Here is a 22,059-nt window from a genome sequence, read left to right as displayed (position 1 = left end):
GACTTTTCATCAGTACTAAATAGAATACTACTGCCTGTGCTGACTTTACAGTACAGTGAAGCTGCCCAACCTTGGTACCTTGGCCACCTTTATGGTCCCTGTTTCTTTTACCTCCCCTTTACTATTTACACACTTACAACAAGACTTTTGGACTCCCTTTTATGTTTGCTGCCAACCCATTTTCACTTCCCTGGTTGTCATGGGTTGACAACTTGCCTTCTCTCTCTGGCAGCCTTTGAAGAGATGGTTCAGGTGCAGTAGGAAGGATAGTAGAACAACTAAATCCACAGGTTACTGGCTGACCAGAAAAGAAGATAAAAAAGGCCAATCTTTGATTCCAGTTTACGCCCACCAGATCCTTTATCATCCCAATGAAATTGGTCCTTCAGCAGTGAATTATTTTTTTTCCATAACAGTTGAACACTAAACCAGAGGTAGTTGCAGTCTTCAGCTGAAGGTTCACAGTACAGCTCTGGGGTGGGAAGGTCAGAGGGTAGTGGGTTTAAATTAGTTCCTCTCTCCATGACCAGACCCTTCATAAACTCATCAGATTCACACTGGATAAGCTGCACAATTTTCACTCCCAGGCATCAAAAGTGACAAGCCACACTTCACACTGCAACCTGGCTGATTCCACACCAGATGTACCTCCAGCACAGATGACTGATCTCCACTGGTGGTAGATTTGTACGCCAGCCGAGCTGCAAACAATTTCTTCAGGCGCAGGTAGTCATCCAGAACCACCTTCAAGAGGGAGCCCTTGAGGTAATGCACAGTAGGTAAAACACACAGTTGGGAGACTGGCTACACTTTCACTGCTTTGGTCTCTCTTGAAGATCAATGTTTTCAGATATCCTAATCCCTCGTAAATACCACAAAACAGCAATGCTTTGAAATAGCTTGAAAATAACCTGAGAATTTAATAGATTTATAGGAAGCAGCACAGAAGGTGCTATTCAGCTCAGTGTTCTTTCCTTGAAAAAATTCACTTTTGAAACTTACTGTTTCCACCACCCTTTGAAGTAGTGCTCCAGGTCATGACAATTCGATGTAAAATATATTCTCACCGCTATCACATCTGAGCCTACACTCAGTGGGTTTTCCTTACTGTGGAACCAAGTTATTGATGTCTACATTTCTAAATGTTTCTCAAGAGTTTTTATTTAACCTGCTGAACCTTCTGCTTACAAAGTTGTCTTTCTAAGTAGACTAAAATAGTTTAAAACTCTTGAAATAACACAATGCAGAGGAAAAAAGTACCTTAATGGGGCCTTCTCGCATGATCTGCCCTAGTTTTGCAATACTGTCATACTCCTGTATGGCTGCACGTAAGTATCGATCATCCTCCGGCTTCGATGCGGGTGGCTCACGTCCAAATGTGCCCTATAAAGGAAGTTTTCAGACTTGATATTCTGATAAACTATACTTTGCTGGTCAGCACAAATGCTGCAAGCACTTAGTGCACAACAGCATCCATCTACAACACCCTTCAGGTATTGGTCTCACTCTGTGGATTCACTGGGCAAACCTGCAGAACACCGAGGCAGCTCTCCTACACAGCTCTCAAACTGAAGGTAGAATTATAGGCTCCTAGATCTCTAGTGCTCTCCAGATTTGGGATGGGGAATAGTTGGTTAATGTTATTGGAATTAGGTGATGCCTACATCCTTGTGACCATCACAAAGAAAATATCTCCTTTTACAAAGGTCCTCCGCCCATTGCTAACAGCTGGCAGGAATTTTAGGCTAAAAAGCAATTGTGATTCTATTGCCAGGAGCCTGATTCCCATGAAAGTGCTGCTTGCTTTTACCAAGCAGTTTGAAGGAAATGATATGGTTCCATTTAAAATCTCTCTCTTCCCACCCAACAAAATCCTTCTAGATAGAAGTTTAAAACTCCCTTCCATATTGGATACTTCCCAGAAAAAAAAGGGTCAAATTTGAGCAGAAGTTCTGCTTTTCCAGTGATTCATATAATGTAGCTACACTCTCAAAAACAAATGTCTAGGTACTTGGAGACACAAGAGACTGCAGATGCTGTTTGACCCACTTGTTTGTTGTCAAAGTACTTCACTATGTTTGTTGTGTCTTGGAGTAGGTTATTGGTCAATGTGTCGCCTGTCATGGGTAGTGCTGAGTGAACGTACATGGGTCCTGGCTGGGCTGTTCCAGAGGTCGGTGATATCGCTGAGGTTCTCTGGCAGGTCATCTTCATGCTCAGCCTGAGCCGCTAGTTCCAGGTTCCTGCAGAAAGGATCAAGCCAGACTGGGTTTGCCCTGCAATGAGACATTTAGCAGTGAGAGATACTCATACAGGAAAAAGACAAGGTCATTCAACAGGAGCTTGGCTGATCTGTGACCTAACTCTGTCCATATCACAATAATATTGGGCAACATGAATTCATGAATATCAGAATTAATTTAATTGCCTACCATCAAGTATTTGTAGGAGGTTGTAAATTTCAACCAACTTTGCATTCAGGAATGAATGGAGGAGAGCGCAGAGTGGACCATACAAGTACAAAATACTGCGGATGCTGGAAATCAAACCAGAAAATTTTGGAAATAATCAAACAGGTCAGGCAGCACCCGTGGAAATAATGTTTCAGACCTTGCATTAGAACAGGGCCATTTAGCTGAACAACAGGAGGGCTGGGAAGAGAGGTGGATTCCTTAAATAAGGTGACCAAGGATCCAGCCAGAGAATGGTCTAGATCTTGAAAGTATTAACTGCCAGTAGTAGAGTGATTTCCAGCATCCACAGTATTTTGCACTCGTATAGCTCACAGCTCTCTCTCTCTCTCTCCCCCTCCCTCTGGCACTCCTTTCACCAGACAACCACCCCACCTCAAGTACTATGACTTTAGACACTTGTTTCCTGACTTCTGTTTAATAATCTCTGCAATGACAACTTGTTAACTTCTCATCACTGAAACAACATATGGAATACTTGACTTACCCTTCAAATGAATATTTGTTGGTGTTTGGCATGTCTAGTATGTCCATAAACCCCTGATTACCTGAAGAGAAACACGTACAGTTTCAGAATCCACTTCACAGCGCTAGTTTGCTCTGCAGGTTAATGGGAACGTTCTACATTCCTGATTTGATACCTTCAAGTTGTCAGGCACAGTGGTAATGGAGAACAACAAAAAATGACTGAAAGGCTATTTCCATGCAACAGGAGAGGGAAATTGTATGGATATCATCAGGAAAAGGGGTTAAATAAAAGTGAACATTTCACCTGTGAAACTATGTAGAGCTGGTAAAGATATTGGTGATCAGGAGGACATGAATCACAGAAAGTTATGGCACAAAGGAGGACATTTTGAGGAGCTGTCCAGCTGAATGCTATCTTTCTGCTCTTGGGCATAGCCACAATCAGACAAGCATTATAAACAGAGACGTTGCCTCTCTAGCCCTTAAGGGGGATGAGTTGCAGATCCCCAGAACACTCTAGGTGAAGTAATTTCAGTGAATATGAATTAACTTCCTCAATTACTACACAAACAATGGCTTTATGGCAGAAACTGTGGATTTTCATAAGTGTTTCTTATTGAAGGCCAGAGTAAAGAGGGAATGTAATGCACAATGTAATACTGTTTCCTTAAAGCTTCAACGTCTAATGGAAGCATGGGATAGAGTCCAGGCAATATTTGATTATTGCTTGGTCTTTGCATCTTACTCGTAGCTTCATGCCTGGTACTGATGTAAAAATATTTCCCCATCCAATGTGAAAATCAGGTCATTTAAGGGACCTTGCCACTGAAGTTTGCCATTAAAACCCTAGAAAAGCTGCAGAGAGGAAAGGGATTTGAATTTCTTCTCTGCTTTTGGGATACCACTTTACAGTAAGTTGAATGTTGCAGTCACTGTAGGAAAATGTGATGGCAACTTTGCACAAAGCAAGGTCCCAGAGACACTACTGTATCAGGTCATCCTGGTGAGAACATTAGCCAATCTACTGGGCAAACTCCAGGTGTTCAACGAATAGAGCATGTGATCCTTTGAATCCAACTGAGAGGGAAACTGTCAGACAGGTCCTTGAACGAACAACCAATCCAAAATACAGGTGGTCATGCAGCACTCCCTCAGAATACCACTTAAGGGTTAACCTGGCTTCCATGCTCAATCCATAGTGGGGCATGAACCTGCTACCTTCTGACTCTGTAACTGGTTATTGGCTAAGCTGATCTATTGTAATATGCTTTTGATAACTTACCCTGAGCATTACTTACCAGTGGAACCTGCTACAATGGCCTTCAACTTTCTTTTATGCCTGTTGACAATGAACAGAGAGATACTTTCACTATCTGGACTTGGATGCACGTTTTAGGTTTTCACATTTTGAAGGAAGGACACACACATAAAGAAGTACTGACCCCAAATGTAAAGATCGGCTATATATCTAGGTACCTCAATGCACTGTGTAATGAATTGATCTGTATGAACTATATACAAAACAAGTTTTTCACTGTGAGAAAAGGGACTGCAGATGCTGGAATCTAGATGAGGAACTCAGCAGGCCAGCCAAGTTTTTCACTGTACTTTGGTACAAGTGACAATAATAAACCAATTCCAATTCCCCACCAGACTGTGATTTCAGATCTACTCTTCCTACAGCTAGGCCTATGATTTCAAATTCTCCCCTCAATCTACCCTGCCAGATTTGATCTGAGTACCAGCAGGAGAGGGAATAGAAGGAGATTTGCTATTTAAATATCACTCGAGTGAAGGGGCAGAGCTAGTGGCATCGGGGTGCTTTTGTCTTTTAATTTACAAAGCTAGGTGGCAGTGTGGGCTGTGAGGAGGCCATAGAGAGGCTTCAGAAGGATACAGAGAGGTTCCGTGAATGGGCAAGGACATGGCAGATGGAATATAATCTGGAAAAAAGATGAGGTTATCCACTTGGTGAAAAAAGTAGAAAGGCAGAACACTTTTCAATAATGCAATATTGAAAGCCAATGTTCAGAGGGAGTTGAGTGTATGCAAATCTCTGAAAATTAATATACAGGTACAGCAGCAAAACTAGGAAGACAAACTGAATGCTGGTTCTCATTGCCAGAGGATTAGAGTACATGAGTAGAGATGTTCTGCTCCAATTATATAGAGCCCTGGTGAGACTGCATCTGGAATATTACATACAGAACTAGTCTCCCAGCCTAAGGAAGGATATTCTTGTGACAGAAATAACGCGACAAGGTTTTATCAGATTGATTCATGGAATGGTGGACTTTTCATATGAAGGGAGATTAAGCAGACTATGAATTCTGTGTGTTTCAGTGTGAACACCCCTTGTTCTTGTGATTAGAAGAACGCGAGATGATCACATTGAACATCGAACATTGCAGCACAGTACAGGCCCTTTAGCCCACATTGTTGTGCCGACATTTTATTCTGCTCTAAGATCTATCTAACCCTTCCCTCCCACATTGCCCACATTTCTTTTTGGGCTTGACTGGGGAGATGAGAAGTTGATGTTTGTCCTCGATGGGGTGTCAAAACCAGGGGTCTCAGTCTCAAGAACAAAAGGCTGTCCATTAAGGACTGCGATAGGAGAAATTTCTTCTCCCAGAGGATTTTTTTTGGACTTTTTTTTTGAAATCTTTGGACTTCTCTATCCAAGAAGGCTGTGGAGGCTGAGTTGCTGAATATTTTCAGAGATGGATAGATTTTTAGATATTACGGGAAATCAAGGCCTATGGGGTTAGTGCAGGAAAGTGGCACTGAGGAAAAGATCAGCCATGATCTTACTGAATGGCAGTCAGCGTGATGGGATAGTCCTATTTCTTACATTTTAAGACGACAACTGCAGAGAATGTTACCTGAGTGAGGTTGTGATCTGCCTCTACTGTACTCTAAACAGGGTGATAGGCATTAAAACCCACACAGGTGGCAAAGCTCTGCAGAAATGCCCCCATATCTCAAACATTTGGCATCAGGTACGCGACTACGTCCTACAGTGTATTTCATTATACCTTTGAGATGATGTTGAATATAAACATTAAACCAAGGCACTTACACTGTTCTGTAATACCAATTCATAAAGATGAACAGCATAGTAGCCAGGAAAAGTAACACTGCGAGAATAATTATTGCCATCTGCAAAAGGGAAGAAAGATTACATAGCACTTAAAAGGATCCCAGCCAATGCATTACTTTTTGAAGTGTAGTCACTTTTGTGGTGTATTCATATAATAATCACTTGACTCCTCTGTAGACAAATGGTTGCTAGGATTCATCAACAACTCCGATACAATTGTATTGAGTACTATCAGAATAGCAAACGGCTCAGCTATTTTTCATTAAGGCTTATGTTTTTACTAGTTAATTGAGTAAAATTTAGAGATTTTAATTTGGATATTTTCTGCTGAATGGTGAAGATGCCAATTTGCTGAAACTCTCCAGCTGTCAAAGCTGGACAGAAGATTCTTGGAAGCAATAACAATATTTGTGGCCTCCTCAGTCCCTCCCATTGAATCCCATCTGATCTGTTATTACACAATTCAATGTAATAAAGTGATTGGACACAAAGGCACTTGGACAGCTTACACACATCAACAGCAACAAAGAAAGTCAAGTCAATATTATAAAAATGAGCAGTACTGAAACAAGACAATTTGACTTATCTGCTGATGTTTGTACTTCGTCTTTCACTTCCAGCTCAGCTTTCTGTTCCTTTCTCCCTTTAGCTTACTCCTAAATTCATCTGTGCTTAACTAATTCAAATTTGGCTGCAGAACCCAAGAACATCAGAAATACAGGCAGAGGTAGACTATATAACCGCTGGATCATGGCTAATCCGATATCGGCTTCAACTAAAGTTTCCCACTTCATTTCCAGATCTCTTGATTCATTTATCATATAAATGCTCGATCTCTGCCTTTAATGCTTCAATATTCAGCATTCGCATCTCCCTTGGGTACAGAATTCTAAATATTCTCAACTCTCTGAGAAAAAAAATTACTGTCTTAAAATGGGTGATCCATTTATGCTGAGATCATATATTGAAAACATCTTTGCCACCTTCATAATCCTAATCGTCTCAATGAGATCGCTTCCCATTCTATTAAACCACAGTGAGTAAAGGTTCATGCTGCTCAATCTTTCCCTGTGGAACAACCCCACATCCCAGGAGCCAACCCAGTAAACATTCACTACTCTGCCTCTTGGATAAAGAAACTAACTTATTGGTTCTCCAGATCAGATCTCGTCAAATTTGTACACCACTGGAGCAGGACTTCTCTCCTGCTGTGCTGTGCTATTTGGGCCCATTAGCTCTGATAAAGAAAGAAAGATAATGGTCATTAAATGCATAAGAAGAAATACTTGCATCTCTGTGGTGCCTTTCACAAACTTAGGACATCAAAAAGCACTCTCAAGACAATTATTTCTGAAGAGCATTCGCTCCTATAATGTCCATTGGTGCACAGTAACTCTCACGAACAGCATGGAGGATTTGACGAGCTAATCTTGGTAGAGGGATAAATGTTGACAAGGAAGCACATTTTTCTCCAAAGCAGAGGTATGGGATCTTTTATGTCCACCGTGCATTTAACTGTCTTAAAGTAAAGCGACAGCCTGGATTTTTTTTTATTATTTGAGGTTCTGAAGTGGGATTTGAACCCATGGCCTTCTGGTTTAGGATGAATGACCCACTCATTTAGCCATAAGGACTGATGAACTGTTAGCCCGAAATTTTGGAGTGCAGATCACTGGGGTTCAGGGTGCCCCATCCTTGTCATCATCTAAGGTCACCAATCTGAATAATGAACTGTTTCTCTCTCCACAGATGCTGACTGACCTGTTGTGTATTTCCAACATTTTCTGTTTTTATTACAGACTTCCATATGAATCATTTTGTTCATCAGTGTGAGAGCACCTTAATACTTGTTATTCAGCAGTGAACAGGCTGAGTCTAAGGATACCAACCTTCCAGGGATGAACAAACTTCAACAATACTGCTGGCTGCATTATCCAGGGAGAAAACTCACAAGGCATATTAAAAACAAGATCTTTGAACATTTATTATATTAAAAAATCCCTGTAAGTGATAGCCAACAATCATCTACTTGGTTTTAAGGGCCAGTTTCCTTTCCCAGTGACAGGAAGGCGGGGCTCTGTAGTGATGGACATGTGAGGTGACTAATGGTGGGGGAGGAGGGACATCTCCAGGGATACCTCCAGAGCTGGCAGCACCATCTATAGCACAGGTACAGGTTAATCGGACACACAGGATTCCCAGCAGGGCTCGTTTCTTTGCTGAATGACTCTTGACACCAAAAACTATGGCGGCCAGTGCGCTTCTGGGTTGCAATCAGTGCAGTCTGCTTGCTATATGGAAGATAACTAGTACCCAGTCAGAATTTCTAGTTTGCATCAGAGGGGGAGGAGGGTGAAGGTTACATACAAATTAACTTTTCTCAGTAATTGAGTTCTTCCACTCAAGTTCTATGGGTTCTGAGGTGAGGCAAATATGGGATGCATGGACTCTTCCAGAGAAAGGGAGCTATGAGGCAGGGGGAGTGGTTGTGAAGTGGTGGCCTTTTGCCATTTACACTGGATTTCTGTGTGCATGGACTCTATGTATTTACTGCTGTCCTCAAAGCTCCTTCCCCATTTTGAGTGGTTGTGGACCAGAGATCCTCAGGAGCCAATAGGAATGTTGCAATTTTGCAAAGGAGGCTTTGAGACCATCCTTGAATTTTGTAATGCAGCCTACGTGGCAATCAACATAGTATTGTGGTAATAATGAGGCCATGTATTTTTTTCAGGTTTCTGTTTGGCTCATTTCATTACATGTGGTATTTTAGGTTATAAAAATACAGGGAAATGCATCACCTTTCTGCTTCTGTAATAAAGTGAAACTAAATCAGTAGTTAGGTAATAATGCAAGTTACCCGTGTGCAGGTATTATTACCGTAATTACTGGCTTATACTGTTTTCGGTTTTTCCAGTGAGTTATTCTGTCAGGTCACTGACCATTACATGTCCACAAGCAATTAGTCAGAAGTCTCACTACAAAATCCACATTTTAAAAATGGCACTCTTAAAGTATAACGTGTGACTTGCATTACAAAATATTTTGCCAATGCAAAGTTATATTGATTTTGAAGAACTTTGCAAATTAGGTCTTCCTGGTGACTTTTCAGTTGTCATTGGTTAAACTCTGAAAATTCAAGTAATGCAAATATTTTTTCCACAATGCTTTCCAAACAACATCAGGTATGAGAATAAAACCTATTATTTCTGTTAACACTAAGATACCCATTTAAGCAATACCTGCAAGGACGTCATATCATTAGCCGCTCTGACCGTCACAGCTGGTTGGACATCGAGGACATTGTAATTCCGGAATAGATTCCTCAATTGTTCTTTATTTTCGTCAATCATTTGTATTACCCTGCAACAGGAGAACACTGTGAGTTGAGTAAAATCGGACAATTATAAAGAATAAACATTCTGAGTTTCCTAGTGCAAATCCTTGTGGTCCAAATGCTTGCACAAATCTTGATGGTGCAATATTTACAATTTCTATGAGCTAACTTGTGGAAGATTCGCAACTTCCTTGTGCAAAATCCTTGTGGTACAACATTTTCAATTTCCCTGTGGTGAAGCTCTCAAACATCAGTGGGGCATCGCTTAACCATTCACGGTAAACATATACTAGACTTGATTCCCAGCCTGATGTGGTCAGTAACTTGTCTTAAGAAGTACCGTAACTTTAACACAGAGAAACATCCAATAGTGCCAATCTTCAGCAAAGCAGCTTCAGTGTTCCTGAGATAAATAAGGAAATATTAGCCAGATCCCTGTGTCTGATACAGGCACGGTAGCATAGTGGTTAGCATAATGCTTTACAGCGCCAGAGACCCGGGTTCAAATCCGGCCACTGTCTGTAAGGAGTTTGTACGTTCTCCCCGTGTCTGTGTAGGTTTCCTCCGGGTGCTCCGGTTTCCTCCCACATTCCAAAGACGTACAGGTTAGGAAGTTATGGGCGTGCTATGTTGGTGCCGGAAGTGTGGCGACACTTGCGGGCTGCCCCCCAAAATCGTTACGCAAAAGGTGTATTTCACTGTGTGTTTCGATGTACATGTGACTAATAAAGATCTTATGATCCACTTATGTCCAGCCAGAAAATAAGTGTTCAGGCCAGGGTCAGATTCAGCTGGGTTTTTCTCCTTTTTGCAAAGGCAGAATGGAGTAAGGCTGAGCAAAGGGGTATGCCAGTGAGAAAGAAAAGCTCCACGAGAAGGATGCACCAACGGTATTTAACTAAAGACGTTATGGATGGTATCAAACTGAATGAAGAGGTGTACAATGTTGCATAGGTGAGTTATAAGCCAGAGGTTTGGAAACCTTTTAGAAAACAGCAAAAGGATAAAATAATTATAGAGAGGGAGAAGATAGAGTATAAGAGTAAACTTGCAACTAATATAAAATCAGATACTAAGATTATATAACACATATAAAAGAGAGTAGCTGAAGTATATGTTGGTTCCTTAGGGGGAAATACTGGGGTAACTAATGATAGGAAATAGAGAAATGGCAGAGATCTTGAATAATTATTTTGGATCAGTCTTCATGATACACCATAGCAATCCAACTAAGGGGCTAGAGGGTGGGAGGAACTAAAACAACTTCTATCACTATTAACAATGTACTTGACAAACTGATGGGGCTAAGACTGACGAGTGAACACCTCGATGGCCTGCAACCTTGAGTCTTGAAAGTAGCTGCTGCAGGCATTGTGGATGTATTTGCAGTAATCTACTAACATTTCCTGGATTCTAGACAGGTTGTAGAGAATTGGAAAACTGCAAATGTAACATTCGAGAAAGGAGGGAGACAAGAAGTTTGAAACCTAGACCAGTTAGCCTAACATTTGTCATTGGGGAAAATCCATTAACAAGGATGTCAAGTAAGGACATTTAGAGACAATCAAGCAGAATCAACATCATCGTTACTTGAAAGGGAAATCATGTTTGAAAGATTTGCAAGAGTTGTTTGAGGATGTAACGAACTGGGTAGATGAAGGCAAATCAGCAGATGCAGTTTATTTTGATCTCGAGAAGGCATTTGATAAGATAGGATATCTTTATCAGTCACATCTACATCGAAACACACAGTGAAATGCATCTTTTGTGCAGAGTGTTCTGGGGGCAGCCCGCACGTGCTGGAGCCTTGATTATTTATAATCTAAATGAAAGACTTGGATGAAGGAACTGAAATTGTGAGGAGGATGAAAAGAGGCTGCAAAGGGATAATAGGTAGCTTGCAGTAAGTGAGTGGGCAAGATGCTGTTGGTGTATAATGTGGAAAATGTGAGGTCATTCAGTTTGAAAGGAAGAATGGAAAGCAAACTGTTTAAATGAAGTGAAGCTGTATGGAGTGTGAAAGTAGAATAGTTCTGATGTAATTTTACAGGCACTGGTGAGACCACACCTGGAAGTACTGAGTGCAGTTTTGTCTCCATATTCAAGGATGGATGTGCTTGGATTGGAGACAGTGCAGAAATGGCTTAATGGGTGGCTTCCTTGGATGAAAGCATTAACATCTGAAGAAAGGCCTGACCTGCTCAACCTACACATTAGAGTACAGAAGAATGAGAAGTGATCAGACAAGATTCTGAGGGGATGTTTACCTAAGTGGGGGGAAACTGAACAGGGGGGCATAGTTTCAGATTATTGGGTTGCCCATTTCAGCTAGAGCTGAAAAGAAATTTCTTTCCTCAGGGGATGGTGACTCTTGGAATCCTCCACACTGGCGCTGAGCAGGCGGTGTCATTTAGTATATTCAAAGTGGAGACTGACAGACATTTACCTACGAGGGAGTTACTGGATTGGCATCAAACTTTGTGATGCCCTCGCAAAGCACTTTGGGAGACTTCAGAAACTTAGAGGAACTTTAGAAATGTAAAGTTGATTCATCTTCCTTTTTCAGTGGGTGGTGTCTATACCCTTATGGATGTCTGCTCGAGGAGGAGTAAGTGAACAAGACAGTTTTCAGCTAACCTTATTTTTTTTTTAAATCTTCTGTCTGCTTCCCTTTTCCTCACTCTGAATAAAATCTCCCCCCCTCCCCCCGCCGATGTCATTTCACATTTTTAGTTTTATTTTTAAAATGAGGTTCATTGGACTGCAATTCACTTCACTCCATTACTATGGGGACAAACTGACAGACTTTCAGTCCAAAGATCTAGAACATATCATCCTCTATTTGAATGATTTCCAAAAAACAGACTGTTCTTTACACCACTTTCCCAGAGAGCACACACTGCCAGTATCACTTCCCTCAAACTTTCATCCTCTGTTTCTAATGTTTTTAAAACTACCACCTAGAATTTTTACTAATCCCGTTAAATTTAAACCCTCTTCAGTAAGTCCCATTGATTGGAGACACAAGAGACTGCAGATGCTGGAATCTGGAGCGGACACACAAACTGCTGGAGGAACTCAGCGGGTCGGGCAACATCTGTGGAGGGAAATAGACAGCTGACATTTCAGGTTAAGACCTGTCCAGATGAGGGTCTCGACCCGAAACATCAACTGGTCCATTTCCCTCCACGGATGCTGCCTGGCCCATTGTGTTCCTCCCGCAGTTTGCGTGAGGGCCCATTGATTGTTTTTCACTTTGGGATGCCCTGTGTCATGAAATGCCCTGCAGAAATGCAAGTGTTTCCTCTTCCCTCGTTGCCACTTTAGGGAGCATCACTTCCACTGCAGCAACTTCCATTTATTAGTTCGTGGGATGCGGACGTCACTGACAAAGCCAGGGTTACAGTCCATCCTTTGTCAGTCTTGCATTGGTTCTTTTCAGAGGGTATTTAAGTTACCATATCGCTGTAGGTCTTAAGTCACATACAGGCTACACCAGGTAAGGACATTATTGAACCAGTTCAGATTTTTGCACCAATCCATTTTTTTTTCATGGTTACCAGTGATGTTAGTTTTATATTCCAGATTTATTTAATTACTTGAACTTAACTTCTCCAGCCGCTGAGGATGATCTCTCCAGAGCAGCAGTCTGGGGCTCTGGGCATGAGTCCACTGGTTTAACCACTGTACTGTCATTCCCCAAAAGAGCGCAACGCCTTGAATTTTTTCACTACGTCAAAGATGCAAATCAAAAACTACAGATGCTGGAAATCTAAAATAAAAGCAGAAAATGCTGGAAACACTCAGCAGGTCAGGCAGCTCTGATGAAGGGTCTTTGACTGGAAACATCAATGCCATTTTTCCTTTTTTACAGATTCTGCCTGACCTGCTGAGTGTTTCCAGCATTTTCAGTTGTTATGTAAATGCAATTTCTTTTCAACAAAAAAATATACTACCGGAAAATCTCAGCAGGTCAAGCAGCATCTGTAGAGGTAGAGGGATGGTTGGCATTTTGGGTTGCTCAGTTCTCTCCAGATGCTGCTCGACTCGCTGAGTTCCTCCAGCAGTTCGTTTTCTGCTCCTGAATCTGCAGTCTCTTGTGTATCGCATTTTGTTTTCAGTCTGGGTAAAGGTCAGCAGAGGATTGGGGCCTTTCCAAATCTGTGACAATTTTTGCCAACCAAAAGGAAACTTCCAGACAATGGTCCCCACTGGTGGGTCAATTGCCCACTGTTCATTACACATGGAGGTGGGTGATAGAATTAATGGGGCTACAGGAAGAATAGGTTACAGGGAAAACTAGTGGAGAAATAGGATTGCTCTGTGAGCTAGCGTAGACTCAAAGAGCTGAATGGCTTCCTCTGTCGTAAGGAAATTACGTCAAGCCCACTAAGGAGACAAGTTCTGTATTGTGCACACGGAAAAACCCATGAAGTTGGGAGCTTTTGGTGGCCTGAGGGGATTGGGACCTGTTCTGACACTTTACAGCAGCGGAAAAGAGTGAAGTGTGGCTGCTGACTCACCGCTCCACGTCAAGATGCGGTTGTTTCCGTGTGCACCACGTGGATCAGAACATCTGTCTGGGCGAAATTCACCCGGCCCTTCTGATCAACATGAAACTGTAAATACAAAAACACGGAGCAATCATTGATGGAGAGATGCACATGGTTTACCCATCAACTACAAACACATTGCAGCAGGGCCAGAAGACCATCTCTTCCCCCACCCAGCCCCACCTGTGCCAGGAACTCTCATACAATCCGGATGATTGGATTGGACTTGATTCGTGACCAGTTTACAGGGCCTGTCATCCACCTCTATGTGTTCACCCTTGAGATCACCGACCTGGGTTAAATGCATTCAACTATCTTCAACTATCAAGCACTCACATTCCCAACACTGGTGAGCTGACACGTCCATCCTTCCAAAGCCCAACCATCTTATGGCCAATGGGAATTGACCCTTAATTGCTTCATTGGTTAATATTTGACTGTTTATTCCATCACCATGCAATTCCAATAATTTTGTAGCAAATAAAAGCCTTTAAAATAAAGCCACTTTTTAATGCCCCTTTGAATTTTCTGGTGGTTGAATCATTGAATATATTCAAGACAGAAACAGATTTTTGGGTTATGGGGATCAGGCAGGAAAATGGAGTTGAAGTCGACATTAGCTCAACCTTGCTGGTACTGAATGGTGGAGCAAGCTTCAAGGACCAGATGGCCTATTCCCTCTGCAATTTCTTGTTTTTGTTCTTCTGCACTTGCTGGGATCAGTCTGTAACCACTGAAGTGTCCTGGCCACACCCACACAAACCCTGCATTCCAATAAGTCCTCTGCTCTTCCAGCCCGGCTTCCTCTGTGTTCCTCATCTCCAACCAAACCTGCACCCTCTAATTCTCTGCGCTGGACTCTAAATTGTTCGTCCAGTCACAAGGCGAACTTCACAGACAAATGCTGCCATCCCATTCCCCCTGGCTTATTGACTCTAGAATTGAAGGGCATGGCCCCATGATAAGGCCTCGGCCAATTAGAACTGAGATGACGAACTTCTCAACTGTGAGACTGTGAGTCTAGACTGAAAGGGCTGTGGCTACTCAGACCCTGATCAATGGGGCATTCAGCATTGAGATTGGGTAGATTTATGGGCACAAGGGAATTGAGGGCTATGTGGATTGGGATGGGGGGGGTGGGGGAGGGGAGTGTTACCACCCACCCTGACAGCTTCCAATGCAACTGAACCCGTGGTCACCGTCGAGGACGTAAGATCAGTCTTCCGGAGAGTGAACACGAGGAAAGCATCTGGCCCAGATGGTGTCCCTGGCTGAGTGCTCAGATCTTGTGCTGATCACCCTGGCAGGGGTATTTGCAGACATATTTAACCTCTCCCTGCTTCAATCTGAGGTTCCCACCCGTTTTAAGAAGACCACTGTTATCCCGGTACTGAAGAAAAACAAGGTAACATGCCTTAATGACTACTGACCAGTGGCTCTGACGTCCACCATCATGAAGTGCTTTGAGAGGCTGGTCATGGCACACATTAACTCCAGCCTCCCAGAAAACCTCGACCCACTGCAATTTGCCTACCACTGAAACAGGTCTACAGTGGAACGCCATCTCCATGGCTCTACACTCATCTCTGGAGCATGTGGACAGTAAAGACACCTACGCTAGACTATTGTTTATTGACTACAGCTCCGCCTTCAATACTATAATTCCAAGCAAACTCATCACTAAACTCAGAGACCTGGGACTCAACACCTCCCTCTGTAACTGGATCCTTGACTTTCTGATCAACAGACTCAATCAGTGAGGACAGGCAGCAACACCCCCAGCACGATTATTCTCAACACTGGTGCCCCACAAGGCTGCGTCCTCAGCCCTCTACTTCCTATACACTCGTGACTGTGTGGCCAGATTCTGCTCTAACTCCAGCTACAATTTTGCAGATGATACCACCGTAGTAGGCCGTATCTCAAATAACAATGAGTCGGAGTACAGGAAGGAGATAGAGAGCTTGGTAACATGGTGTCATGACAACAGCCTTTCCCTCAATGTCAGCAAAACAAAAGAGCTGGTCATTGACTTCAGGAAAGGGGGCAGTGTACATGCACCTGTCTGCATCAACGGTGCTGAGGTCGAGAGGGTTGAGAGCTTCAAGTTTCTAGAAATGAACATCACCAGTAGCCTGTCCTGGTCCAACCACATAGACGCCATGGCCAAGAAAGCTCACCAGCGCCTCTACTTCCTCAGGAGGCTAAAGAAATTTGGCATGTCCCCTTTGACACTCACCAATTTTTATCAATGCATCATAGAAATCATCCTGTCTGGATGCATCACGGCTTGGTAACTGCTCTGCCCAGGACCGCAAGAAACTGAAGAGAGTTGTGGACACAGCCCAGCACGTCACAGAAACCAGCCTCCCTTCCATGGACTCTGTCTATACCTCTCACTGCCTTGGTGAAGCAGCCAGCATAATCAAAGACCCCACCCACCCGGGTCATTCTCTCTTCTCTCCATCAGGCAGAAGATACAGGAGCCTGAGGGCACATACCACCAGGCTCAAGGACAGCTTCTATCGCACGGTGGTAAGACTATTGAACAGTTCCCTTATACAATAAGATGGACTATGACCTCAGGATCTACCTTGTTTGACCTTGCACCTTATTGTCTACCTGCAATGCACTTCCCTGTAGCTGTGACACTTTACTCTGTATTCTGTTATTGTCCTTACCCTGTACTACCTCAATGCACTCTGTACTAACTCAATATATCTTGATCTGTACAAACGTATGCAAGACAAGTTTTTCAAGTGACAATAGTAAACCAATACCAATGTTCAGGATCAGTAATGATGGAGTAGGTACAATGGGTCATAGATCTGCTCCTGATCCTTCTTCTTACAACCACACCACTGTACACGAGTGGGTTGGTACACTAAAGTCTGACCTCACCGCAAGCTATCAATGAGATGCTATTGAATGATACACCCTTCATCCTTGGTTCTGGTTGGTCCTGCAGTCAAGAATGAGCAGTCAAGAGTAAAACAATTACCTGCACATCATCTGTGTTGACTATGGCTCCAGTGATGTTGGAAAGCAATTTAATGAATTGCTCGCCAAACTCTCGCACCCTCTCGGGGATCTCGTTGATGACGATCTTGACTCGCTGGTCATCCCGCAGAATGTAAATCCCGATCACTGACGTATCGTTGTGTCCTGCTAGGTCTGATGCCATGATGTCCACCAGGAAGTACCCAGGACTGTAGGCCGTGAAGAGGTCGAAGGTCCTCACAATGCCATCATGTTCCCCTGCAAATGGATTCAAGGGTAATAGTTTTAAAATGTGGGATTCCTCAGCAACAGCTCAACGATCTCTGGTCACCAAATCAGAGGATGCGAGAGACCTACACAGGGTGGATACAAAGAGCCTATTGCCTTGGGTCAATTATTAAGGGGGGGCATAGGTTTAAAATGACTGGTAGGGTGAGAGGGGAATTGAAGAAAACCTTATTTCATCTGGTGGGTTTGGAATTCACTGCTTGATAGAAGGTGAAACCACCACATTTAAATAGGACTGAGGTGAAGTGCTGAAAGCTACAGGGCCACTGGGCCTCTATGGGTAGGACTGTGGACCAAGAGCTGGGGATGGGATCAACCAAACCCATTGCTGGCTAGCATGAACTTGATGGACTGCATTCCCTCCTCCTATGCCATAAATTGGTATTGGCATTGGTTTATTATTGTCACTTGTACCGAGGTACAGTGAAAAACTTGTCTTGCATACCGATCGTACAGGTCAATTCATTACACAGTGCAGTTACATCGGGTTAGTACAGAGTGCATTGATGTAGTACGGGGTAAAAACAATAACATTACAGAGTAAAGTGTCACAGCTACAGAGAAAGTGCAGTGCAATAAGGTGCAAGGTCACAACAAGGTAGATCCTGAGGTCAGAGTCCATCTCATCGTATAAGGGAACCGTTCAATAGTCTTATCACAGTGGGGTAGAAGCTGACCTTAAGCCTGGTGGTACGTGCCCTCAGGCTCCTGTATCTTCCTATAATATTACGATTAAAGGAATGCCAACTGCACATTTACTAATTGCCTCTCACTAGTTGACACTAAATAGAATAACCAAGGTGGGAGAAGGCCCAGCCTGCGCCGCTGCGGAGTCCTATTTTCTGCGAAATAGGTTCAGTTCTGCAGACCTTTCCACATGACAAAGTAGGGTGTGTTGACTGCAAACAGCAGCTATCTGAACCTCAGCTATCTCTGTTCCGCTTGGAGTTTCAGATTAATTTATTGTCATATACACCAGGGTGCAATGAAATTCCTTGTTCCCGTGAAGCTCATAGAATAAGCAGTAGTTTACTCTGTTCACGTTATCTGCTGATACGTGACAATCATTTGCATTAATACAATGCCTTTAACAGTAAAATATTCCAGGGCACTTCACAAAAAATATCAAAATAGGAGGTAAGGACAGGAGAGCAGAAATCTGGCCAAAAAAATGGTTTGTACCTTTGGTAGTGGATGAGCCTGTATTTAGGGAGGGAAGTCTAGGATCTGAGGAAAGCATGGATACGATTACCAATGGTTATCTCTCCTACTCTTGAACCCTTCTGACCAGTCCTCCGGTCACCCATTCTAATATCTCCACCTTGGTGTTTTTGTGTGAGCCTCTGTGAAATGGGTTGGGAATTTTTTTTTACATGAAAGGTCAGGTATTAAGGAAAATTGTTAAAACATGGAGAAAGGCAGTTCACACCAAGTTGTTAAGTAACAGTATTATAAGATAACATCAAGTGCCTGGTATTAAGGTTTCACAGCAGCAAACAAGCAAGGTACACTGAAGCACGCGCCTCCTGTGACCCACCTATGATGAAGACATTCCCAACGTCTTCAGAATCATTGAACTGCAGCTTTATGTAGCGGATATTAATAATCTGATAGAAGATTAGGCTGTTGTTTCCGATATCAGCATCATGTGCCTCCACTCTGATCAGTTCAGAGCCAACCTTAGCATCAGTTGCAACACCTACAGGGAGGAGACAGATCCAACAGTATCCGCACAGAAAGGGCATCCAAAGAAAGCGACATCAGATGACATTATAGCCTTGGTAAAGGGGAAGATCATTCATAAGGACCAAATACGCCTTTCCTTATAGATCAATCAAACCAACAGAAATATAGATTAGCCTCTCACAATAAAGCTGATGTTAACCTTGCCACTGGTATAAAAACTGTGGCAAATGCCTAGCAGGTCAGGCAGTATCTGTGGAGACAGAAACCGAAGTAATGCTTCAGGTCAATGGCCTCTCATCAGGGAGAGGAGAAAAGGGAATGTCGGTGATATGACAGAGGGTAGAGAGAGTAAATGACAAAATAAATATTAACAGTACAAGGTAATGAAAGCCCTGGAGAAGTGAAAAGACCTGATGATTGGCCAGAGGAAATTGGAGAGAATGCTGGAATCTGGAACATATTCCAGACGACTTTGCCACTCAGTTCCTCCTCCCTTCTACTCAATCACAAACTTTGTTTCTTTTCCCTCTCTTCCTCTGCATCTTAAAACTTGTTTTATCTCTCAGCCTTCCCTCTTCTGATAAATGCACATCTCCCCCGGAACATTAACATTTACAGCACTTTGTTTTTACTTCAGATTTCTTGCAGTATTTTGCTTTTGGACCACATGTTAGTCAGAAGCCACACTCGACTAACTGGGAATCTCAGAGTGGCTAATTTCACTCCCAACTAATTAATGAAAGAGTAAATATTTCTCGGTCTTCGGACCTAACTGTTCATATTCACATGGTGTAAGCATGTAACTTATTGTGCAATTATTGGTGGGATGAGATGGAAAACTGTATTTTGATTGCTGTATGAAGCTCACTTCTTGGTTAAGGAATAGTGGTAAATATTTACCAGATAGAAATACATTTATCATCATTATGAGAGTGGTATAAATTCATTATTATGGTAGAAAGCAATGAGCTAATGGACTTCCATAAATGCACATTGAAAGCATAGCTGTGGCCAACTGGGTATTTCTATTGAACAATATTGATTTATATTCAGTCGAGGTGAAACAAAAATCACAAAATAAATGATCTTTTATGCAAGACTATTGAAGATTTGGTCAAACTGGTCATTGTTTTACCGTGGTGCTGCTTAAACCAGCAACATTACGATAAAACTGACCAGTCTGACAAAATGGATGAGAAGGATTATCCTCTTTCCAGCAGATGACTAAGGAAGCTGCATTTATAAATTCAACACAGGACTTTCACTTCTGCAGTGAATGCTAGTAAAGACTATTCTCTAAAGCAAAGAAACTGGATTTATTATAAATAGCTCCAATCTTCCAATAAAGCATTAAATCTTTGAAATTATCATCAAGAACTCAAAAGAGTGTGGTTGTGTGAAGTTCCTGACAATATCAGGAAATATCAGCTGATTTCAAAGAGCCCTCTGCTTGGGTATACTTACAGTTACCTTGCAGTAAGTAATGAATTATTAATTTTGCTTCTTGAATTTGTGTTTGGATTAACTGCTAAAGGAGCATGCAGTGAGGGAAAGAATGAAAGCTGACATTTGGAAAGTTCTGTCAGTATATCCTTTCATTCTTCTCTCTTCTCCAAGTACTTACCCGACATCTTCTGGATATGTCTGGGATCCTCCTCCAGCTCACTCTGTACTTGGAAGTTCCACACTCTCACCACCCTTCGGAAAGTAGCTTCTTCTGAACTGCTTGTTGGATTCATGTGTGACCTGGGGGTCTTGGGACTCCCCAAAGGCATTTCCACACTTTCTCCCTCTCTACCTTATCAAACCATTTCATTTATTATCTGGAGAAAAGGGCTCAGCATATTCAGCTTATCCTGATAAGAATAACTTCTCAGCTCCAGCATGGCCTTCTCCCAGGCCTCCATAACATGGAGACCAAAACTGTAGCCACTATTCTAGGTATGATCAAACCAAAATTCAATGAATTTGTTACAACTTTTCACTTGATTACTCTAGAAATGAAGCTGTGCTCAGTCTTAAAAAAAATCCCTTATTAATGTTTACACACATCCTGATGCTCCTCTGTACTGTTCAGACTCTTACCCACACCTTACATTCATCCATAATGATATGAGGCACCTTACCGGCTGTGTACTCGGACTTTGTGAATATAGGCGGCTGGTCATTGATGTCACCCAGGAAGATTCGGACCTCCTGGAGTGTGAGGTCAGTGCTGGGGTCAAAAACCTGACTCCTCTGCCTTGAAGGCCTCCAGTTCCGGTTGCTCGAGGCCTTGACAATGATGGTGTAAAATGGATTGGTTTCTCGATCCAGGTCATTCAGCACCTTAAGCAGCCCATTCCTGTTCAAATGGAAGTTTTTGTCCGGATCGCCAGCTGTGTTGAAAAACAACTTAATGAGCTTCTCTTTATGTTAAACACATTAAGATTACATTCTAACGCTGCATCAAATACAGATTAAAAAACTGGGAGCTGCTGGTTTATCTTCCACCTCTGATGTGGACTTGCCAACTCAGGTTGAATGGGTCCCTGGAGCTTTTGTCGCAGAACCCGTCTCCGACAGACCAGACCAATTGGTCATAGAGTCATACAGCACAGAAAAAGGCCCCAAGGTCTGTGCTGACATTAATCACATCTGTTTACATTATTTCATACTCTCCCCATTCCTATCAATTCCCCTTTCTATCACTCACTTGCACACTGGGAGCAATTTAGAGTGCCCAATTAACCTATTGTCTTTGGGATGCCTGATGTATCTGGTTTTTCAGCACATTCATTTTAAAGTTGCTTTGTGCCTTCTCCCAGTTGGATGGCCCTTGCTTGCCTGTCACGTAGACATTTTCCTCCCACATCAGTTTATTTTTAACAGCTGGAAGTCAAAATTCAAAGAGATTTTTGTAAATTACAATAAAGTTTTCTTTTCATTGGCCTGAGGTTTTTCCTCCATGTTACCCCTATGAGCTGGAGTTAAATCTCTATTATTCATCAAGGTTCCAGGGTAATTCAAGAGAATTGACAACCCAACTCTGTGAGTTGAACTCAAATCCAGCTGGGATTAAGGGGACAGAAATCATCTGTTTATTGCCTGTATAGATTAATCAATTGTAGCCACGATGCTTTCCCTAAATGCTGTAAATCTTCTGCAAGTGGCTAA

The 22,059-nt window shown here is 42.5% G+C and overlaps 1 protein-coding gene across 1 annotated transcript in view; it reads right to left on the bottom strand.

Annotated features, from left to right (window-relative positions):
* The window catches only part of cdh23 (cadherin-related 23), a 710,459-nt gene that overhangs the window by 6,485 nt on the left and 681,915 nt on the right, over nt 1-22,059 (bottom strand). The window contains 11 exon segments of the mRNA XM_052041602.1: nt 649-759; nt 1,261-1,383; nt 2,147-2,276; nt 2,959-3,019; nt 4,238-4,278; nt 6,022-6,101; nt 9,282-9,420; nt 13,916-13,995; nt 16,931-17,187; nt 18,755-18,916; nt 21,030-21,281. Of these exon segments, the coding sequence (XP_051897562.1) occupies nt 649-759; nt 1,261-1,383; nt 2,147-2,276; nt 2,959-3,019; nt 4,238-4,278; nt 6,022-6,101; nt 9,282-9,420; nt 13,916-13,995; nt 16,931-17,187; nt 18,755-18,916; nt 21,030-21,281 (1,436 nt within the window).

This window comes from Pristis pectinata, chromosome 30, assembly GCF_009764475.1.
Source record: "Pristis pectinata isolate sPriPec2 chromosome 30, sPriPec2.1.pri, whole genome shotgun sequence".
Lineage (NCBI taxonomy): Eukaryota > Metazoa > Chordata > Chondrichthyes > Rhinopristiformes > Pristidae > Pristis > Pristis pectinata.
The sequence above is the reverse complement of the archived record's forward strand: the minus strand, read 5'-3'. Positions and strand labels throughout refer to the sequence as shown.